General features: G+C 33.0%; 1 protein-coding gene across 1 annotated transcript in view; it reads right to left on the minus strand.

The window, feature by feature from the left end:
- Positions 1–295: 295 nt before the first annotated feature.
- Cyt-c1 (Cytochrome c1) overlaps positions 296–18,289 on the minus strand; it is a 54,766-nt gene continuing 36,772 nt past the window's right edge. The window contains exons 5-7 of the mRNA XM_035370326.2: positions 9,158–9,328; positions 8,790–9,038; positions 296–561 (exon numbers count right to left, since the gene is read on the minus strand). Coding sequence (XP_035226217.2) covers positions 457–561; positions 8,790–9,038; positions 9,158–9,328 — 525 coding nt within the window. The 3' untranslated portion in view covers positions 296–456. The remainder of the gene's footprint in view (positions 562–8,789; positions 9,039–9,157; positions 9,329–18,289) is intronic.

The following is an 18,289-nucleotide window of genomic DNA, read 5'->3' on the forward strand; positions in this document are numbered from 1 at the left end:
TAAAGAAAAGAAATACACATCTCATGAATATCAGAAATCTGAAACTACCTATCTCAGCAACAAACTTATAAACTCAAACCTGGTCTGTAAAAATGAGCACTTATCACAGTATTATATAAATATATTAAGGGCACATCAGATAAAATAGTTATCTATTTTACCTGATGATATTAAAAAAACAACTATGATTTCTATAAAATTAGCATACAAACCCAGATCTAAAGCAGTTTTTTAATTTCAAATGTGCCCAAATAATAAACATCAAATAAATGCTTAGTTAAATGTATATTAAGAATGAAATTAAAATCCAATTTTTATTATAAGATTTCTTTTAATGATATCTACAGGATCATTTTTCCTTTTATTCTAATGGAGAAATTGGTGATTCTGATTTCTGTGTCAAATCAATAGTTCAGTAGTTTGCATATCAATTGAAAACAGTATATATACTTTTTTTTATTGTTTTTGTTTGAAAACAATTTTTCGGCTTTTCAGTATACTCCACTTTAGTCGCTTATAGTAAAAGGCTACACCCGTAAGAAGCGATAGTACAAACATCACCTATAAAATGAGAAAAGTACATGAATACTGATTTTCATAAATTTCACACTGAAAACACACAAATATGTAAAACTTAAAAAATAATCAAAATCTTAAAAATTATTAAAAATTATTTACAAATGAAGTCAAAAATAAAATATGAAATCACAATGCTTTTCACAATCCATATAGAAGTATGACCTAATACATGAACTGTGAAATTAATTTTAGTAACAATATAAATTATACCAACTACCAATTTCTGTCCTTTTTTATGCCTAAGATTCCCACTAAAATTCATATTATACTATGATGACAAAATAATCACAGTTTTTTCAAATACAGGCTATGAATGGTATTTTTATTTATTACTATTTAAAGGAAATACATAATTAGTATTTAAAAAAAAATACTTGGTAACTGAAACATTAAATTGACTCTTAAAAAAAATCTAAAGCAAAGAACTGTATCACATTATATGATTGTTGTTTTCTAAATCAGTGACTAAAATTTTAAAATTTAAAGTTTCAATGAAGGCAATAAACAATTAATAACTTTAATTAAAAATAATAATGAATTAATAATTTTTAATTAAAAACACACAGTAGTATTTTCATGAGCAATATCAAAAATTAGAAATAACAGATAAAAGTGATGTTCTTATTCTCAGTAAATTGAAATAAATTCTAAGACAAGTGAATGATAAAAACTGATTTGCATATAAAATGTTACATGCCAGTATATCAGTATGCTCAAAACAAAGTCTGGTAGACAAATAAAAAGAAACTATAGGAACATTAAACACCACATGCATTTGTTACAGCCTTAAAAATAAACTGCCAGCTGAATAAAATCAGATTATAAAATAATATTTAGTGAAAATTCATTTACAGAAAATGTTATATAATTTTTAAATTTGAAGTTATGATTTGGAAAGAACATACGTGTTGTTCTATTATGGATATTGAATTATTACCACATTGTCATCAAAGGTGGCAGACACTGTGGGCCAATGCCTTCCTCTAAAGGATTTCTCCATGATGACTCTTTGGTTATCTTCGACTCTATGGTTATCTCTTCCTCTTGCTAAATATTAAAAACTCCGACTCCACTGAAACAGTCCTTCTCAGCTGCTGTCTTCACCAGTTTCAAGTCCAGTGCATTTACAAAGCAGTATTTTTTTCATAACATTGTCATTTTGCAATAAGATCATGAGCCATCCAATACATTCTGTTAACTTTTATATAATTTTAAGATACCAGATTATTTAGCTCAAATCCTGAAAAAATCAAAATTGTATCTCCTTCTCAATATTATTTTCATTTATAAAACCAAAAATACTATGCAAAATTTTCTTTCAACAGCTGGAATATGATTGTCCTCCAGCTTATCACAAAATAATTGAGTCAAACTGAAAATTAGTTGCTCCAAGTCTCAGAAGCATAGGTCAAAACAAGTCTTATGAGCATTTTGTAAATAAAAAAATTTGTTTTTCTTGAAAGAAATGTAAATCTGAAAACCTTCTCAATCCATAGAAAACCATATTTGCCAGATACATCCCATTCTGAATTTTAAAAGATAATCTGTTATCAGTACTTATGATAGATTCCAAACAGATAAAACTCTTCAACTCAGATTCAAATTTATAGGAGTATTTCAGGATAGGAAGCTCAGATTTTATTTTTGAAAAAGATATGTATTTTTTTCTCCTCATTTATAACAGCCCATTCGACTTGCCGGCAACTTAAGAGCAAGGAAAGCCTTTCTTAGAGCAGGAAACATTCTGGCTATCACATCAACATCATCAGCATTAATTCAGAAGTCAAACAACAAAAATCAGCATTATACTTTCAAAATTTTCACAGGACTAGTTTTGATGGTTTTACCGAACCACCATCCATCCTCAGCTGCAACACCGCAATTTTGTTGTTTGACTTCTGAATTAGTATTTGTTCGGTGTGTTATTGTGTCTTAATCATCAGCATATGCAAGTAGTTGTATCAATCTAGAAAAATATACCCACTGCTATTAATATTTTAATCTAGTAATATCTCTCTCAAATGCTATATTAAAAAATCTTATGCGTACACCACATGACTTCCTTGCACGGAATATTAAATTATATGCATTTTTTCTTGCATTTCATTTCAACATGTCGGATTGAATTAAATCTACTTCATCGATAGCGCATAAACCACAATAGGATAAATGCACTCTTTAAAATTCACGCGACACTCCGGCGCTAGGTTCGCTTAACAGCGTTATATTTCGTTCATATCATAACTCAGAATGCACAAAATTTATATCATTTGAAGAATTATATAATTGTTGCCACATGTTCTATTCAAATACTATAATAAATCTAGAACACTGTATAAAAGAAATTAAGCAAACAAAACAAAAAAGTTTTTTTACAGACGATTCAGTATTTCTCATTCAATTAATTCAGTTCTCACTTCCCGACAAGGCAAAAATACATAAAAACTCAAAATATCTATATAGTACAAAGTCCGTAATCCGGACTTCAACGATTCCAGATTAGGGGATTTTCTGGATTATAGATCATCAATTTAAATCTGGTAAGATGGCATGCAGAAATTATACAATTAAAAATATGAAACCGTAATTTATGAAGTAAAGAACAATTATGATCTAAAAGGTATCAAAATTTACGAAAAAAAAAAAAAAAGCTTAATATTTATTTGTTTACTTTATTAAACATTTCTTTCAATGTAAGTTGTTTAAGTTGCTTTGTTTTTTTGTGCTAATACTTTCTCTTTAATTCTCTCTTCTATAAACAGACATAATTTCTTGTTCAGTTACAAAGTTCCACTGTTCAAATCCTGTAATTGCTGAGTCGAGAATACCGACTAACTTGTCAATCGAAATTTTTTCGTTTTCAATAACCTCTCTGTCACTTTCTTTACTATCGGAAGTTCGCATGTGTAAACACTTTAGTAGCGGACGTGCGCAATAAGTTTGTGGCTTTAGTAGCGGACGCTTTAGTAGCAGACGTGAAAATTAAGTTTGTGGCTTTGAGGTTCAGGTTATAGATCATTCCAGATAATGGATTACGGACTTTGCACTGTATTAAAAATTATGAAGTAAATCTTAAACACTTATTTCCTCGAATAAATTCCAGAATGGATTAAACATGATTTAATTCACAATAATAAAAGAAGGCATTATCTTTGTAGTTAGGAAGCTTAGCTTCTCTAGATTGACAACAAATCCACTATTTGCAAACGTTAAAAAGTAAACAAACATGTCCGCCATCGTAAATTCATTAGGATTAGCTACGCTTAAACAACTTTTTAATTGTTGATAACTCCACAAATATTGCATGCAGATTTATTAAAGGCATAAAAACCTTAACTGGAAGATAAGAACAACATAATTCAATCATTTTTAAAGCAAAAAATGCACAACTTACAAACATATAAGAGTAAAGAAACTGAGATCACTGAGCCAGTTAACAAAATGGATATACAGTAAGACCCCGCTTAACGCGGGGGATACGTTCCATCGAAGTAGAGCGTAATGCGAAACAGCACTAAGCGAGGCTATCTTAACATGTAAATAATGGGGTTAGGGAAAGACGGATAAAAAATGGTTAGGCATTAAATTTAATAATGTTTTTTTTAATAAAAATAAAATCAAACATTTATTTCTTACAAAAATAAAAACAATATAAACGCATATACTTTTAAAAACAAATAAAATTCTCAGTCAGATCATTCAGTCTATTCTGGGTTTCCGATTTTCTGCCTTTTTGTCAAGAAGGCATTATGATAGATTGGCTTAATGGCATATTGCGTTCAATTTTGTCGTCAATCCATATAGACAGTCGTTTTCCCATTTCCTCTATAATGTTATTTCTAGAACGGGTAATTCTAGTTGCAGAGCTTGACGTAGTTGCAGTTGCCGATGACAGTATTTTTTCTTTATTCTTAAGAATTGTCCTTATTGTTGAAGTTGCCAAAATCAATGCAGCACTAATTTGAGATTGACGTTCACCAGAATCTAATCTTCTAATCACTTGCATTTGAGTTTCCAGTGAAATGCTTTTTCTGGTTGCTTTCTTTTCTTGTTTTTTATTATCACCCATGATAAAAACTAAAGATCATAATATTTGTCACTGTATTAATCGTTATAGTATTATACAAATTTAAACTTACAATAATGTCAACAAATGTTTCAAATGATAAAAATGCGTTCACAAAGCAAGAAACACAACTACACTGTTTCGGATATGTTATTTGGAAACCTAGCGCTGCGCACAATTTCGGAGAATCCCCGGGTTGAAATAAAAGAGCGCTAAACCGAAACAGCGTTAAGCGGGGTCTTACTGTATATATACATATAATTTATATACGCTTGGTGCGGCTGATTGCAACCAAAATATGAAGTGCACATCTATATACAAAATTTTAATGTTCTGAGGCTACTCGTTTCTGAGTTATGCGAGATACGTACGTATGAAAGACGCCACGAAAAATTCTCTTCAGAATTCATTTTAAATCAGTTTTATAATTTTTTTGGGGGAAAAGAGTCTTTTATTCTGTCCCTGTGTACAGATGTCATGCAAAAACATTGTTAAATTGCATTTGATAGCGGTCAAAATGGATATTTTTGTTTAAATATGATGCCTGAAAATTTTCGTGATTACAATACTTCCTTTTTACTTTGTACAAGGAAGTAAAAAGTAAACAGAATCTCTCTGTTGTCCCTGCTGTACTAATTATGTGAAAAATTTTTGACACATACCACAAAAATGTTATCTTACTTGCACTTAGTAACTTTCAGTGCAAGTCTAGTCAGTTTAGTAAGTTTAGAAGGAATACTGAAGTCCTTCAGAGTCTCAAGTAGAAAGTTTTATTTATACTATCAAAAACAGCCTTAAAATCAATAAAGAGAGGATAATAAGTCTCAATATTAAATTCTATTGTTTTTTCAATAACCTGGCACAGACAAAATATTTGGTCATTAGTTGACCTTCAGTGCGAAATTCATACAGATAATTTCCAATCAGTGAATCAAAAAGACAGGAATAGTTTTAAAAAACAATATTCTAGATAAAATTTTGTAAGTTACAGAGCAAACTAATGCCACAATAATTAGTGCAAAAGATCAGATCTCCTTTCTTGGAGATCGGACACAAAATATTAATATTCCAATCAGTTTGTATAATCTCACAGTTCCAATGTCAGTAAGTGATTTGAACATATTGTTCAACAAGATAACTCTGGGATTATGCCCGAAAACTTTCTTAAATTTCAAATTTAGTTGCAGCTTTAATCTCCTTCACGGCTGGTACCCCAACTTCTACATTATTGCTATATTCAAAAACAACAGGAGCATCATCTTCATAATTATCATTAAAAAGCTGGTTAAAATGTTTATCATTTTAAAATATCTCGTTTATAAGCAAGAATTTCACCAAACTTATTTTCACAGAGACCAGTTGTCTGTTTAAATTCAATCAACTATGATTTATTTCACAATAGAATGTTCTGCAATCATTACTGGATATGAGATGCTCAGCATTCCTAAATAAATGTTCTTTGAAAGCCCTTTCCTTTCTTCGAAATAGTTTCTTTCCCTCTAATCTGAGCCTATGTTACTCCTCTGTTTTATTTCTTGTATATGCCTGTTCCTCAATGTCAGTTGTTTAAGTTGCTTCATTTTATGTGATAATGCTTTCTCTTTAATTCTATAAACAGACATAATTTTTTGTTCAGTTACAAAGTTCCGCTGTTCAAGTCCCGTAATTGCTGTGCTGAGAATACCGACTAACTTGTCAATCGAAATTTTTTCGTTTTCACTAACCTCTCTGTCACCTTCTTCATGTCTTTATCCATTTTTTGCAGCAATTCCACTTTTTGTTTGATGGACATTGAAACATACTTTCGTTTTGTAGATCCTTTGGGAGCTCCAGCATCGGAAATTCTATTTGACATAATAAAAAGTTCAAGTTTACTTTTATAAAATTGCTCTTACAGCCTGCAAAAAATAATAAGCCGGATCCAACTCGAAGATTAAGGAACAACGCAACCATCAACATTAACTGAAATAGATAATTAGATAATTTTAGCTTATACCATCTGTTATACATAAAACGTGCACACGCGCTTGCGCAAACGCATATGCGCAGTCCTAAAATTCTTACGTGCACACGTAAATGCCTATGCGCATGTGTCAACGCAGCGCATGCGCAGAAAGTTTTTAGCTTTGAGGTCCGGATTATAGATCATTCCGAATTATGGGTGTCCGAATTAACGACTTTTGACTGTATTCAAGTTTAATTTTATCCTTTTTAAGCTTATCACAGTCAAAACTCCTCTACGCTTCTTTGCAATAGAGATTCCTGATCTGAATTTTGCTATTATCAGGAAGGGATAAGAATCCACATTAGTCTCATAAGCTCTCACATCCAACAAGTCTGAATTAAAGCGTAGCATCAATTAAAACATGACTAACTGGATCAGTATAAATGCCATATAGGACACACCAAGTTTCCTTATGAATATTTTTATGTAGGAAAAATGTGCTTCCTATAATTATAATATGTGAAATGGTAAAATCTGTTACATAATATCATATCCATTAACATTGGTTGTATCATAGACAACCAATGTTAATGGATGTTTACATATTAAATTCTTTTTCTCTACCCACTTTAGTATTCAAATCCCTCACAATGACCTTTACATCAAAACTTGGGAAAATGTAGTATATTCTGCTTTTATTATCATAGAAAGTTTTCTTTGCTCCATCAGTCTTATCTTGGGTAAGGGCATAAGTTCATATATTACTAAAATTAAAGAATTTTGCCTGAATTCTAATGTTATACATTCTTGAGGAAACTGCTTCAAAACCTGATCTCGTATTCCTTTGCTCAGAATAAAACCCATGCCCTCGATATGCTCCTTAGAGTGACAAATGCAGAAAACAGTACGATTACTTTTTTTTTCCCCAAAATTCAACTGTCTATCCACTTAACCTCTTGAATCACAATAATATCAGTTTTATATAGGTCCAATTGTTGCAGCAGCAAATGCAAAGTCTTGGTTCTATAAAGACATAGAACATTCCAAATACCAATTTCTCATTTTCTTATTTAGTTTACCAAATTGCTTCCTTAAAGTCATCATGGATTTTTCTTCATTGGATTTCATAAGAAGTTGTTTTTTTATAAGGTAGGGGTATTAACCATAGGCCTAAATTTCAAACTGGAGGGCCAGATCTCCTTATTTATAAACTGCTAGGAGGGCACACATTGCCTGCTTGCATTTCATATTGGCACCTGGTGTGATGGTTTGGGTACATGACATTCAAATCTCTAGTTCGGATCGACGGTAATCTGAATGCAGATGGGTACATTTCTCACATCTTATGTCCAGTGGCTGTGCCCTATCTTTGAGCCCACCAAATGCCATGTTCCAGCAAGATAATGAAAGACGACAGGTTGCAAGTCAAGTTCTGACATTCCTCAATACACAGGGTATTCGATTGCTGCCCTGGCCTGCAGAGTCTCCAGATCTGTCACCTGTTGAAAACATCTGCTCATGGGTTGCCGAGAGACTGGCTCGCCACCCCTCTCTAGCTAATACGGTTGATGAAGTATGGCATAGGCTTGAAGCAGCATGGAATGAGTAGCCCATTTCTGTCATCCAAGCCCAGCTTGTCTCCATGCCTAATGGGGTAAGAGCCATTTTAGCTGCCAGGGGTGGCAGCTGTTTCTTTTTTGTATTTGCTTTTTTTCATGCTGTTGCAATTTTAATGGTCAGCAGTGTAGACTACTGGTATCAATTTTAACAGTTTAAAAAACTTTTAATGAATTTTTGTAATTTCTATTTAAAAATGAATTACCTATCAAAACATTTTTATCACAACAAGTTTAAATTTCAAGCAACAGATTTAACAATCCAATTTCAAAACAACTGATCTTGTAAAAATATTTCATATTTTCATTAATTTTTTAAACTCTGACTTTAGAGCATATAAATAGACACAATGCCTTACTTATATTTGATACCATTATATTCATGATAAAATTTTTATGTATATTCTGCACTTATACTACAATTTCTACACTTTTATCATCTCAGGATTTACAAACCCAAACTAAAAAAACTGAATTACGTGTTTGTAATTTTAAATTTGTTTGCAGAATTATTAACACATGCAGCAAAATATCTATACATATTTAACTTCATATAAAATAGATTAACAATAATTTAACTCACTTTGATAAACATTCTCTTCCTGGTATCATGCTCAGGTTCAGCAGCCCATTTTAAAAATGTACAGACATCCTTAGCCAGTTGGCTAAGTGTAGCAGGAGTTCCATCTGAATATTCGATAATTTCATTATATAATGCCTGAGCCATTCCTATTGCACCTCCTGGAAAGTATGGATTATAGTACAGACCCTCTCTCATTTCTATTCCAGCAGGAGGATCACAATATCCCGTAAGAAGCGAGAATACATAATCCTGTAATAATTACACATTCAAATTTTTAACTCACACATTATTTTTCTATGTTATTTAATTACATGTAGCAGTATATTTATAATAATTTTATAGCAAATTTATGAGAAAAATTTACTAACTTCTCCTCCATGCCGAGCACTAGTGATATACGTTAGATCTGGAGGATATGCTCCATTATTTGCAGCTCTTGCTTGTCCTTCATTAGCATAAGGGCTCGGAAAATTGTCATAGAGCTTTCCTGGCCTCTTAAACATTTCACCTTCATCATTAGGTCCATCTAGTACCATAATCTGCAAGACAGAGTTTATTGGACTTTGATGATTTAAAAAAAAAAAAAAAAAAAAAAAATCTTACTAGTCGCCTAAAAAAATTGCTATTCATATTTTTATTTAAAATATGTAGTTTTTTAAAATAAAAGTAGTCTTTAAATCTTGCATTTGAACAATTAAAACCTTACATGGTTGAACCTTACATGGCTGCAATCTGAAGAACTATTTAAATTAATATTTTTAAATCATTAAAAAAAAACCCTACTGAAATTGCAGGTGGGAACTCTAGTAAAAGCACATGCTATGAAACTTACTTTAGATGCATCAATTTAATATAATTAAAAGTGGGTCAGATGTAGACAAAGGAATCTAAAACACATGTTATTGGAATAATATCAAAATATCAATTGCTAAATTAACTACAAATCAAAAGGCCCTCACCAATTTAATTAATTCAGAATGGCATAATGGCCTGAATATGAGTATTTCTGAAATCCAGAATGAGGAATTTATTTCTAGGTTTGTATTTACATTTCATGATGCACAAAACCAATATCTACAACAACAGCCCAGGAAGTAAGATCTCTACTTCAATTCAAACACAATCTTTGCTTTACAGCAATTATAATATAAATTTTTTAATTCATAGCAAAGGCTTCATGAAGGATAATCTACTAAGGGCCAAATGGATAAATGAAATTGGTAGTTTAGGATGGGTTAAAATCCTAATAAAAGGGTTGATTGAATATAATAAAGGAAAGAAACCATATTTCATCTATGTTTTCCTGTTGCTTATAGATCAAAGGCAACATTTTAATGCTTTTAAAGCAGTATGGTTTCTGAAATTTTGTATTATAGTAGTTTCAATAATCTGCCTCCAAGGATTGCACCAATTACAGGATCATACCTTCTTGAATTTACTTTGGATACTTCTCTTCCTATTTTATACATTAAATCTGGGTTGTTTGTACATAAATAATTAAAACCAATTTTTTATACCTTAATAAAATTTGATTGTGTATTATTACACAATATTTTTAGTATATTTAAACACAAAGAAATTAAATTCAGTACAAAAGGAATACAGTAGTTCTGAAAAACTCAGCCTAATGTGGTCTGATAGAGTGATGAGCTATCAAAAATATCTTAGATTTACAGAACGGGTGAGTTATTTATAGTATTTCATTTAACACCTAAATCCATGGCAATTCTATTTTCTTCTTTGGCCAGTCCCTTAAGGCATCCAGTTTCATGTCCATAGACATGCTGATTTGTTTTCTTTTGTTCTCGTTCAACATTTTTACTTGCACAGACAACACAACACTTCTAAAGCCTGGGCATGAATAAAGAAACTACCTAAAATAAACTAAAAGTTTAACATATAACAGGGTATAATCTAAACCAGCGGTGGGCAAAAAATGTTGACTGTGGGCCAAAAAAGTCTTTTTTAGTGCATAAAGAAGGCATAACCACTGCAAGTGCGATGGTGCTTGTATGATAATATTTTGAAGTGCCTGTATTGTTTGCCAGAATGCGATGAAAAGACACTCTTCCCTGATATTTTTTTTTAAATTCTATGCACTTAATTTCATTATTTTTATTTAAAAAAAAAAGCCAAAGATGATCACAACAGCTCTGTGAAAGGATGAATCAATAAGATATAAAATGCACATGTACACTGCGGAAGGGGGAAAAAATGGGACAGTTCTATATTTCCCATTCTACTAGTCTGATTGGCGAAATTCAAATTATGTTTTCAATGTCTTGAAAGTCAGTGTCTTCTTGTCCTTTTTTTCATTGCCCATGAGCGGGAAGAAAGTCATCATTCATACTTTCAAATAATGCTAACAAAGTGCGTAAACCACATTTGGCGTTATTATTGCTTATAATAAATATACCATATTTCAAAACGTACAAAAATGTAAATTCATGTACATCTAAGTGCAAGTCTTTTGATGATTTATATCCTGAATATGTAAATGCTTCTTATTACGATCTTAAGGTAAGATTTTGTAACGTGTCGTGTGATAATGTATTTACAAATGCTGGTTAGTTCTAAAGATGTTAGAGTAATTAATGATGATTGTATTCCCAATGTTAATAATGATTCTGATTCCAGCAATAATATTACTGATAATTGCTTAAATGTGGTGATTTCAGTTGTTACTAAGCCTAAACAGCCATTAAAAAAAAATCGAGAAAATGCTCCTTCGAGAAACAATCGAGAAAGGCAAACCCAAGATGTGGATGGCTTCACTCCGCCCATCCAAACTAGTTAATAGTAATATGGAAATTCCCACTAGCAACAAGTTTAATAAGTTACAGAATGACTCATATGTCAGCATAGATAATGTAATGGAGGCACAACCAGATCTGGTTGAAGTATTAGCTCCTACAATTAAGCCAATTATGGCTAAGCCAAATATTAAGTTTTCCGAATTTCTTTAAAAAATGAGAATGGAAGCCAAATTAAATTTCACAGGAAAAGTTTTGGGAGAATTTCTTAAAATCTTCTCCAAAACGAAGGATGATCATACAGGAATTACTTAGATGCACACAAAATATATCACCATCTCATATTGAAAAAATATGAAAAACCAGTGACAGTTATGATTAGAGGCTTGCCTATAGGCATCCCAGTTGAAGATATAAGAGAAGAATTACGTAATCTTGGTTTCAGTGTTCATACAGTTGCACAAATGCATAGACTTGAATCCAAAGCCCCAATGCTACTATTTCAAATTCAACTAGAGAATACTCCTGGGAGAAAAGAAATACATGAAGTAAACTATTTTCTGTTATTTTATGTTGAGTATGAAAAAAGTGGGGCTGTTATGCAGTGTCACAACAGCCAACACTTCCACTGCAACTCAGATATGTGCAAGCTAAAACCATGATGCGTAAAATGTGCGGGTCCACACAAAACTTCTGAATGCGTATTTAAAAAAAAAAGTAAGTCAAGTGCTGCAACTGTTTAGAAACAGGACACGGCCAACTTTAGGGAACGGCAAAAATTTTCGAAGTTACCTATAACACGGTAAATGCTGACAAAAATGTTATTTCTAAAAATGATGCCAAAACTGTTAATAAAACTTCACAGGTTACCCCAAGTATCTCTTATGCGAGTGTTACCCAAAATATTGTTGTAACCACTAAAAATGAGCCAAATAGCAATTCTGAAGTAAATAAATAAAGTACTAACAATGCAAAATCTAACGACTCAAGAATAAGTGCCTTCGCAGAGATTTTCAAATTGCTTAAAGAATTAAATAACATGCTTAGAGCTTGCTCTTTATCCAATATCGTCCAGAAAATAGCAGCTAAAATGCCAGGAATTCAGACTACAGAAAACTCTATCGATAAGTTATTTATATTATTTAACCTCTTTGAAGAAATATTCACGTGCCAAAATGTTAGCAATGTATAATTACTGTGTAGTGTTCTCGTCATTAAGGAATATACTACTTAGTAATATCTACAAAAACTTAAAAAGAATATTACTACCCCATGCAAGTAATTATTTATCATGCATCTCATTGTAAATATCCAACTCACAGCAACATTAGAATAATCAGCCTACTGCTCCTTGTTATTATGTTTTACTCAGTACCTTGTAATCTAGCCTCATTTAGTCTTGTTTGAAGATATTATCAGTGTCATCACACCTGTTCATTACTTTGAACTTTTTATTTTACAATATGCAATTCTGAATATGTATACCTTGTAAACATGTATTATTATTCTCTTAATATCTTGTGGCAATCTAATGTTCGAATGCGTGCACAGCCAATCCACGTCGTGGTTTATGTAAAAACTGCTAGCACGGCAGTGAACTCACTCACTTCGCCCTTAGCTGCAGCATAGGATGTTTTGAATTTTAGTTTAGTGGTTTTGTTATTCGTTCTGTTATTTCAGTTGTGTTTAAAGTTATGGTGTGTGTGAATAAAGGTTATGTTTAAGGAAACAGAGTCGTGTCAATTCAAGGATATACACCAAGCACATAACCACCACGCCACCATAAAATGGTGACCCGGTGTCAACGAAAAAAAATGGAGATCCGGCTACTCGCATGAAGCTTCTACTGGTTGTTCGTTCAAAAGCTTGGTTCCAGAACTTTTGTGTTTTTCCCTTCAGCCACAGACATGGAAGAAACAGCAGCAGTCAAGATTCCAATTTACAATCCGATTGACCCAGCATTGTGGTTTGCTATGTGTGAAGCAACTTTTGCTTTAGCTGCACCCAAGCCTATCACGGATTCGAAGACAAAATTTAACTACTGTGTCACTCATTTACCGCCGGAAATTGCTGCATTGGTTAGAGATATCATTCTCCGGGAATGTACAGATTCTTCTTATGAAGACCTCAAAGCTGCTATTACGGAACGCTGTGGTGAAAGCAGTACGAGTGAAATACGGAAATTACTCACTGGCGAGCAACTTGGAGATAGAAAGCCATCAGAACTTCTACAAGTAATGACTAGTAGGGCTGAAAAATACAATGTGCCTGACTCTTTGTTACTGGAATTATTCATGCACCAGATGCCGCCAAATGTTCAGTCTATTCTAGTGTCGGTTGAGCCGCTCGATTCATCGAAAGCTGCCAGTATCGCGGATAGAATATTGGAAGTTACACCCGCTCAGGTAAGCGAAGTTTCTTCTCGTGTACCTCTCAATGTCTCTGAGAATTCTAAATTGGATTCCCTGCTGGAGGAAGTGTGCAAATTGCGTGGTGAGGTGCTGTCTCTACGACGATCACTCAGTACTTCCAAAAATCGCTATAACAGGAAGCGAAGCCCTTCAGCTAAAGCTGTTTCGAACTGTTCCTATTGTTGGTATCATCATAAATTCAGTAACAAAGCTAAAAAGTGTGTTCCACCATGTACATTCCAGGGAAATGTACCAGGGAAAGTATAGTGGCGACATGCGCTTTACCCTCTGAGTCTCGTCGCCTTTTCATTAGAGACAGGAAATCGAATAGAATATTTTTGTGCGACACTGGCTTCAGCAGCCAGACAGGAAGTGCGTCAAACACCTATTATGACGTTTTCTGCAGCAAATGGTACACCCCTATTCCAGTTTATGGACAAAAAGCGTTAAGTATTGACCTTGGACTTTGTCGTAATTTTAATTTTACTTTTTATGTGTGTAAAGTATCAACAAATATTACTGGATCTGATTTCTTGCATTATTTTGATTTATTACCTGATTTAAGGAACAAAAAACTTGTTGATTTAAAAACACATTTAAAAATTAATTGCAGTGTAATTAACACACATTTATATTCTGTTAAAACAATTATAACAAATTGTATTTATGATAAATTACTGTCTAACTATCCTTCACTGTCAAAGCTTCCTGATCTCAATAAGACTGTTAAGCATAATACTATGCATTTCATTGAAACCATTGGTCCTCCTGTTTCATGTAAGCCACAGAGATTAGCTCCAGATAGATTAAAAATTGCTAAGCATAAAATTCAGAAAATGATCAATTTAGGTCACATGCGACCCTCCAAAAGTAATTACTCCTCTCTTCACATGGTGTCAAAAAAAGCATACAAACGAATTGAGACCTGTGGGAGATTTTCGGAGGTTAAATGCTCAGACAGTGAGGGATAAGTATACTATTCCCAATATTTGTGATTTTGCAGTGGAGTTACATGGAACAAAGGTATTTTCTCAATTAGATTTAGTTAAAGCATATCACCAAATTCCAATTAATCCCTCTGATATCCATCCTTTAGGACTTTTTGAGAGCACAAGAATGCAATTTGGGTTATGCAATGCAGCTGCAACCTTTCAACGCTTTATTGATGAAGTAACTTGCGAGCTGCCAGGAGTATTTGCTTTTGTCGATGATATACTGATAGCATCAAAAGATGAAAATGAGCATTTGATACACTTAAAAGTCCTTTTTGGAAGATTAAGTAATTATGGGTTAAGACTTAATGTATCTAAATATAGTTTTGGTTTAACTTCTTTGGAATTTTTGGGCTTTCATGTATCTGAACAGGGTTTAAAACCTTTACCCGAGAGGGTAGAAGCTATTCAAATATTTCCTAAACCAAACACATTAACTCAGTTAAGGAAATTTCTTGGCATATTTAATTTTTACAGACATTTTGTCCCAAGAGCTTCACATGTTTTAGCTCCCTTGAATAGGTTACTGGAAGGCCGCATTAATAAAAGGAAACCTTCACAACCAAGCAAAACAAAAGAATATCATCTCGAATGGGACGACGAAGCCGAGAAAGCATTTGAAAATGCAAAAAAGGCAATTGCTGAGGCAACTTTTCTCAAACACCCAATTCCTGGTGCGACTTTGAAACTTTGTACTGATGCATCGGACGTTGCGGTTGGTAGCCTATTAATGCAACTGAATAATTCAGTTTGGGAACCCATTGTGTTTCTATCCGTTAAATTCAGCAAAAGTCAAAGGAAATGGTCGACTTATGATCGAGAACTATTGGCAATTTATTTGTCTATTAGGAAGTTTCGGCACATGCTTGAAGGCAGGGTCTTTACAATCTACACTGACCAAAAGCCCTTAACATATGCTTTTAAGCAGAAACCCGAAAAGTCTCCACGACAACTTCGTTATCTTGATTTTATTGGCCAATTTTACACTGACATACGATACAGCAAAGGTCATGACAATATCGTTGCTGATGCCTTGTCTACGGTAGAAATAGATGCAGTATCTGATAATCAACACATTGATTATAAAAAGTTATCCGAAGCACAAATTCAGGACTCTGAAATTCAAAATTCCTTATCTCAATCTTCACCAGTTTTTAAACTTGAGAAACATTACTTTCCTTTAAAAGATGTTACTCTTTACTGTAATATGGACACAGGTATACCTAGACCGTTCATACCTGAATCTTTTTGCTCTAAAATATTTCAGAAGATTCACTGTCTTTCTCATGCTGGTATTTCAACTTCAACAAAGCACTATTTTTGGCCTAATATGAAGAAATTTATTAAAAATGCAGTTCAATCATGTCTACAGTGCCAATGTTCTACAATTCATAGGCATACGAAATCACCGTTGGGTACCTTTTCCTTGCCTGATGCAAGATTTGCACATATCCATATTGATTTCATAGGTCCTCTTCCACCGTCTGAAGGTAACCGTTATTGCATGACAATTATTGACAGGTTTACCAGATAGCCAGAAGTCATACCTACTGCTGACGTGTCAGCTCTTGCAAAGTGTTAGTGCATAACTGGATAGCAAGATTTGGCTGCCCTGTATCAATAACAACTGATCAAGGCCGAAATTTTGAATCTCACTTATTTAAGGATTTAATGAAAATTTTGGGTATACATCACATTAGAACTACTGCTTATCATCCTCAGTCCAATGGACTGATTGAGAGATTTCATAGTCAACTTAAAAGTTCAATAATGGCTCATAACAACCCAAAATGGACTGAAATTCTACCTATTGTTCTGTTGGGTATTAGATCTGCCATTAAGAAAGATATAAATGCTACTCGCGCTGAACTTGTCTACGGTACTACACTTAAATTACTGTCAGATATGCTGAATGCTACAAATATTGTATCACCTACTGAATCTTATGTGTCACAACTTCGATCAGTCATGCATTTAGTCAGACCTATCCCAACCTCTAGGCATATTCAATCAACAATTTATGTACATCCAGCACTTCAAACCTGTTCTCATGTATTTCTGCGCATCGATTCTGTTAAACCACCTTTAACTCCACCTTACACTGGTCCTCATACCGTGGTTAAACGAATGGATAAAAATTTTATTATTGAGGTAAATAACAAAAAGATTACAGTTACAACGGATCGTTTGAAACCAGCATATATGTTGTCAGAATGTATAAATTCACCTGAAATTCCTCAGTTTCCACAGGAAGTCAGCGAAGACTCAAAAATTGTTCCAAAACAAGTAGTTACCCGAAGTGGATGTCATGTTCATTTTCATAAAAAAACTAATTACTGTAATATGATTAAAAATTTCTCTTGTGGTTTGCTGCAAATGTTACAATGTATAGATACTTGGAATAATTTTTTTTGCATATGTATTGAGTTATATATAAAATGCTTATTTACTTTTTATTATTTCTGTTTAAGTTATGCATTGTATGGGTATATATTCCAATCAGAATTGTAAATGTATTATTACCATTCATATATTTGTATTTCTTTTTCTACGTACAATTTTAAAGTATAACCATTATTTGAATGTGCATATCTTAAATTGGAAATTTACAGCCAGTCCCTTTTGTGTCGTGACTGTGTCACTGGGGGGATACTCTGTGGCAATCTAATGTTCGAATGCATGTGCAGCCAATCCATGTCATGTGGTTTATGTAAAAACTGCTAGCGCGACAATGAACTTACTCACTTTTCCCTTAGCTGCAGCATAAGATGTTTTGAATTTTAGTTTAGTGGTTTTGTTATTCGTTCTGTTATTTCAGTTGTGTTTAAAGTTATGGTGTGTGTGAATAAAGGTTATGTTTAAGGAAACGGAGTCGTGTCAATTCAAGGATATATACCAAGCACATAACCACCACGCCACCATAATCTTCTCACCGAAAGACATGCACATATTCTTATAACCTTCATGTTTACATACTTTATTTCCAGCATTTACTGCCATCAGACTGAACGGCCACCAGATGCTTATCTTTCATTTCTGTTTCACATTCACTATTCAAAATTTTTAACCCAAAACTAATTTAATATTCTCAACTGATATTTTAATTTGAATTTTCTAAATCAGTTTCTAAATTTTACTGAGTATTTTTTCCTTGTTAGTGAGCACATAAATATGAAAATCACAACCATTCGATAAGGGGTTCACGAGAGAGTGGTGTGCACACCAGGTCAACTGAAAGCCCAGGTAGCCTGGTGTGTACACCACTCTCTCGTGAAATAAGAATACAGTAATTAAAATGTTCTATTCCTACCATATAGACTACACTAGAAATTATAACAGTGGTG

Source organism: Stegodyphus dumicola, chromosome 6, assembly GCF_044657685.1.
Source record: "Stegodyphus dumicola isolate Sdum_Otavi_A_Nest chromosome 6, ASM4465768v1".
Lineage (NCBI taxonomy): Eukaryota > Metazoa > Arthropoda > Arachnida > Araneae > Eresidae > Stegodyphus > Stegodyphus dumicola.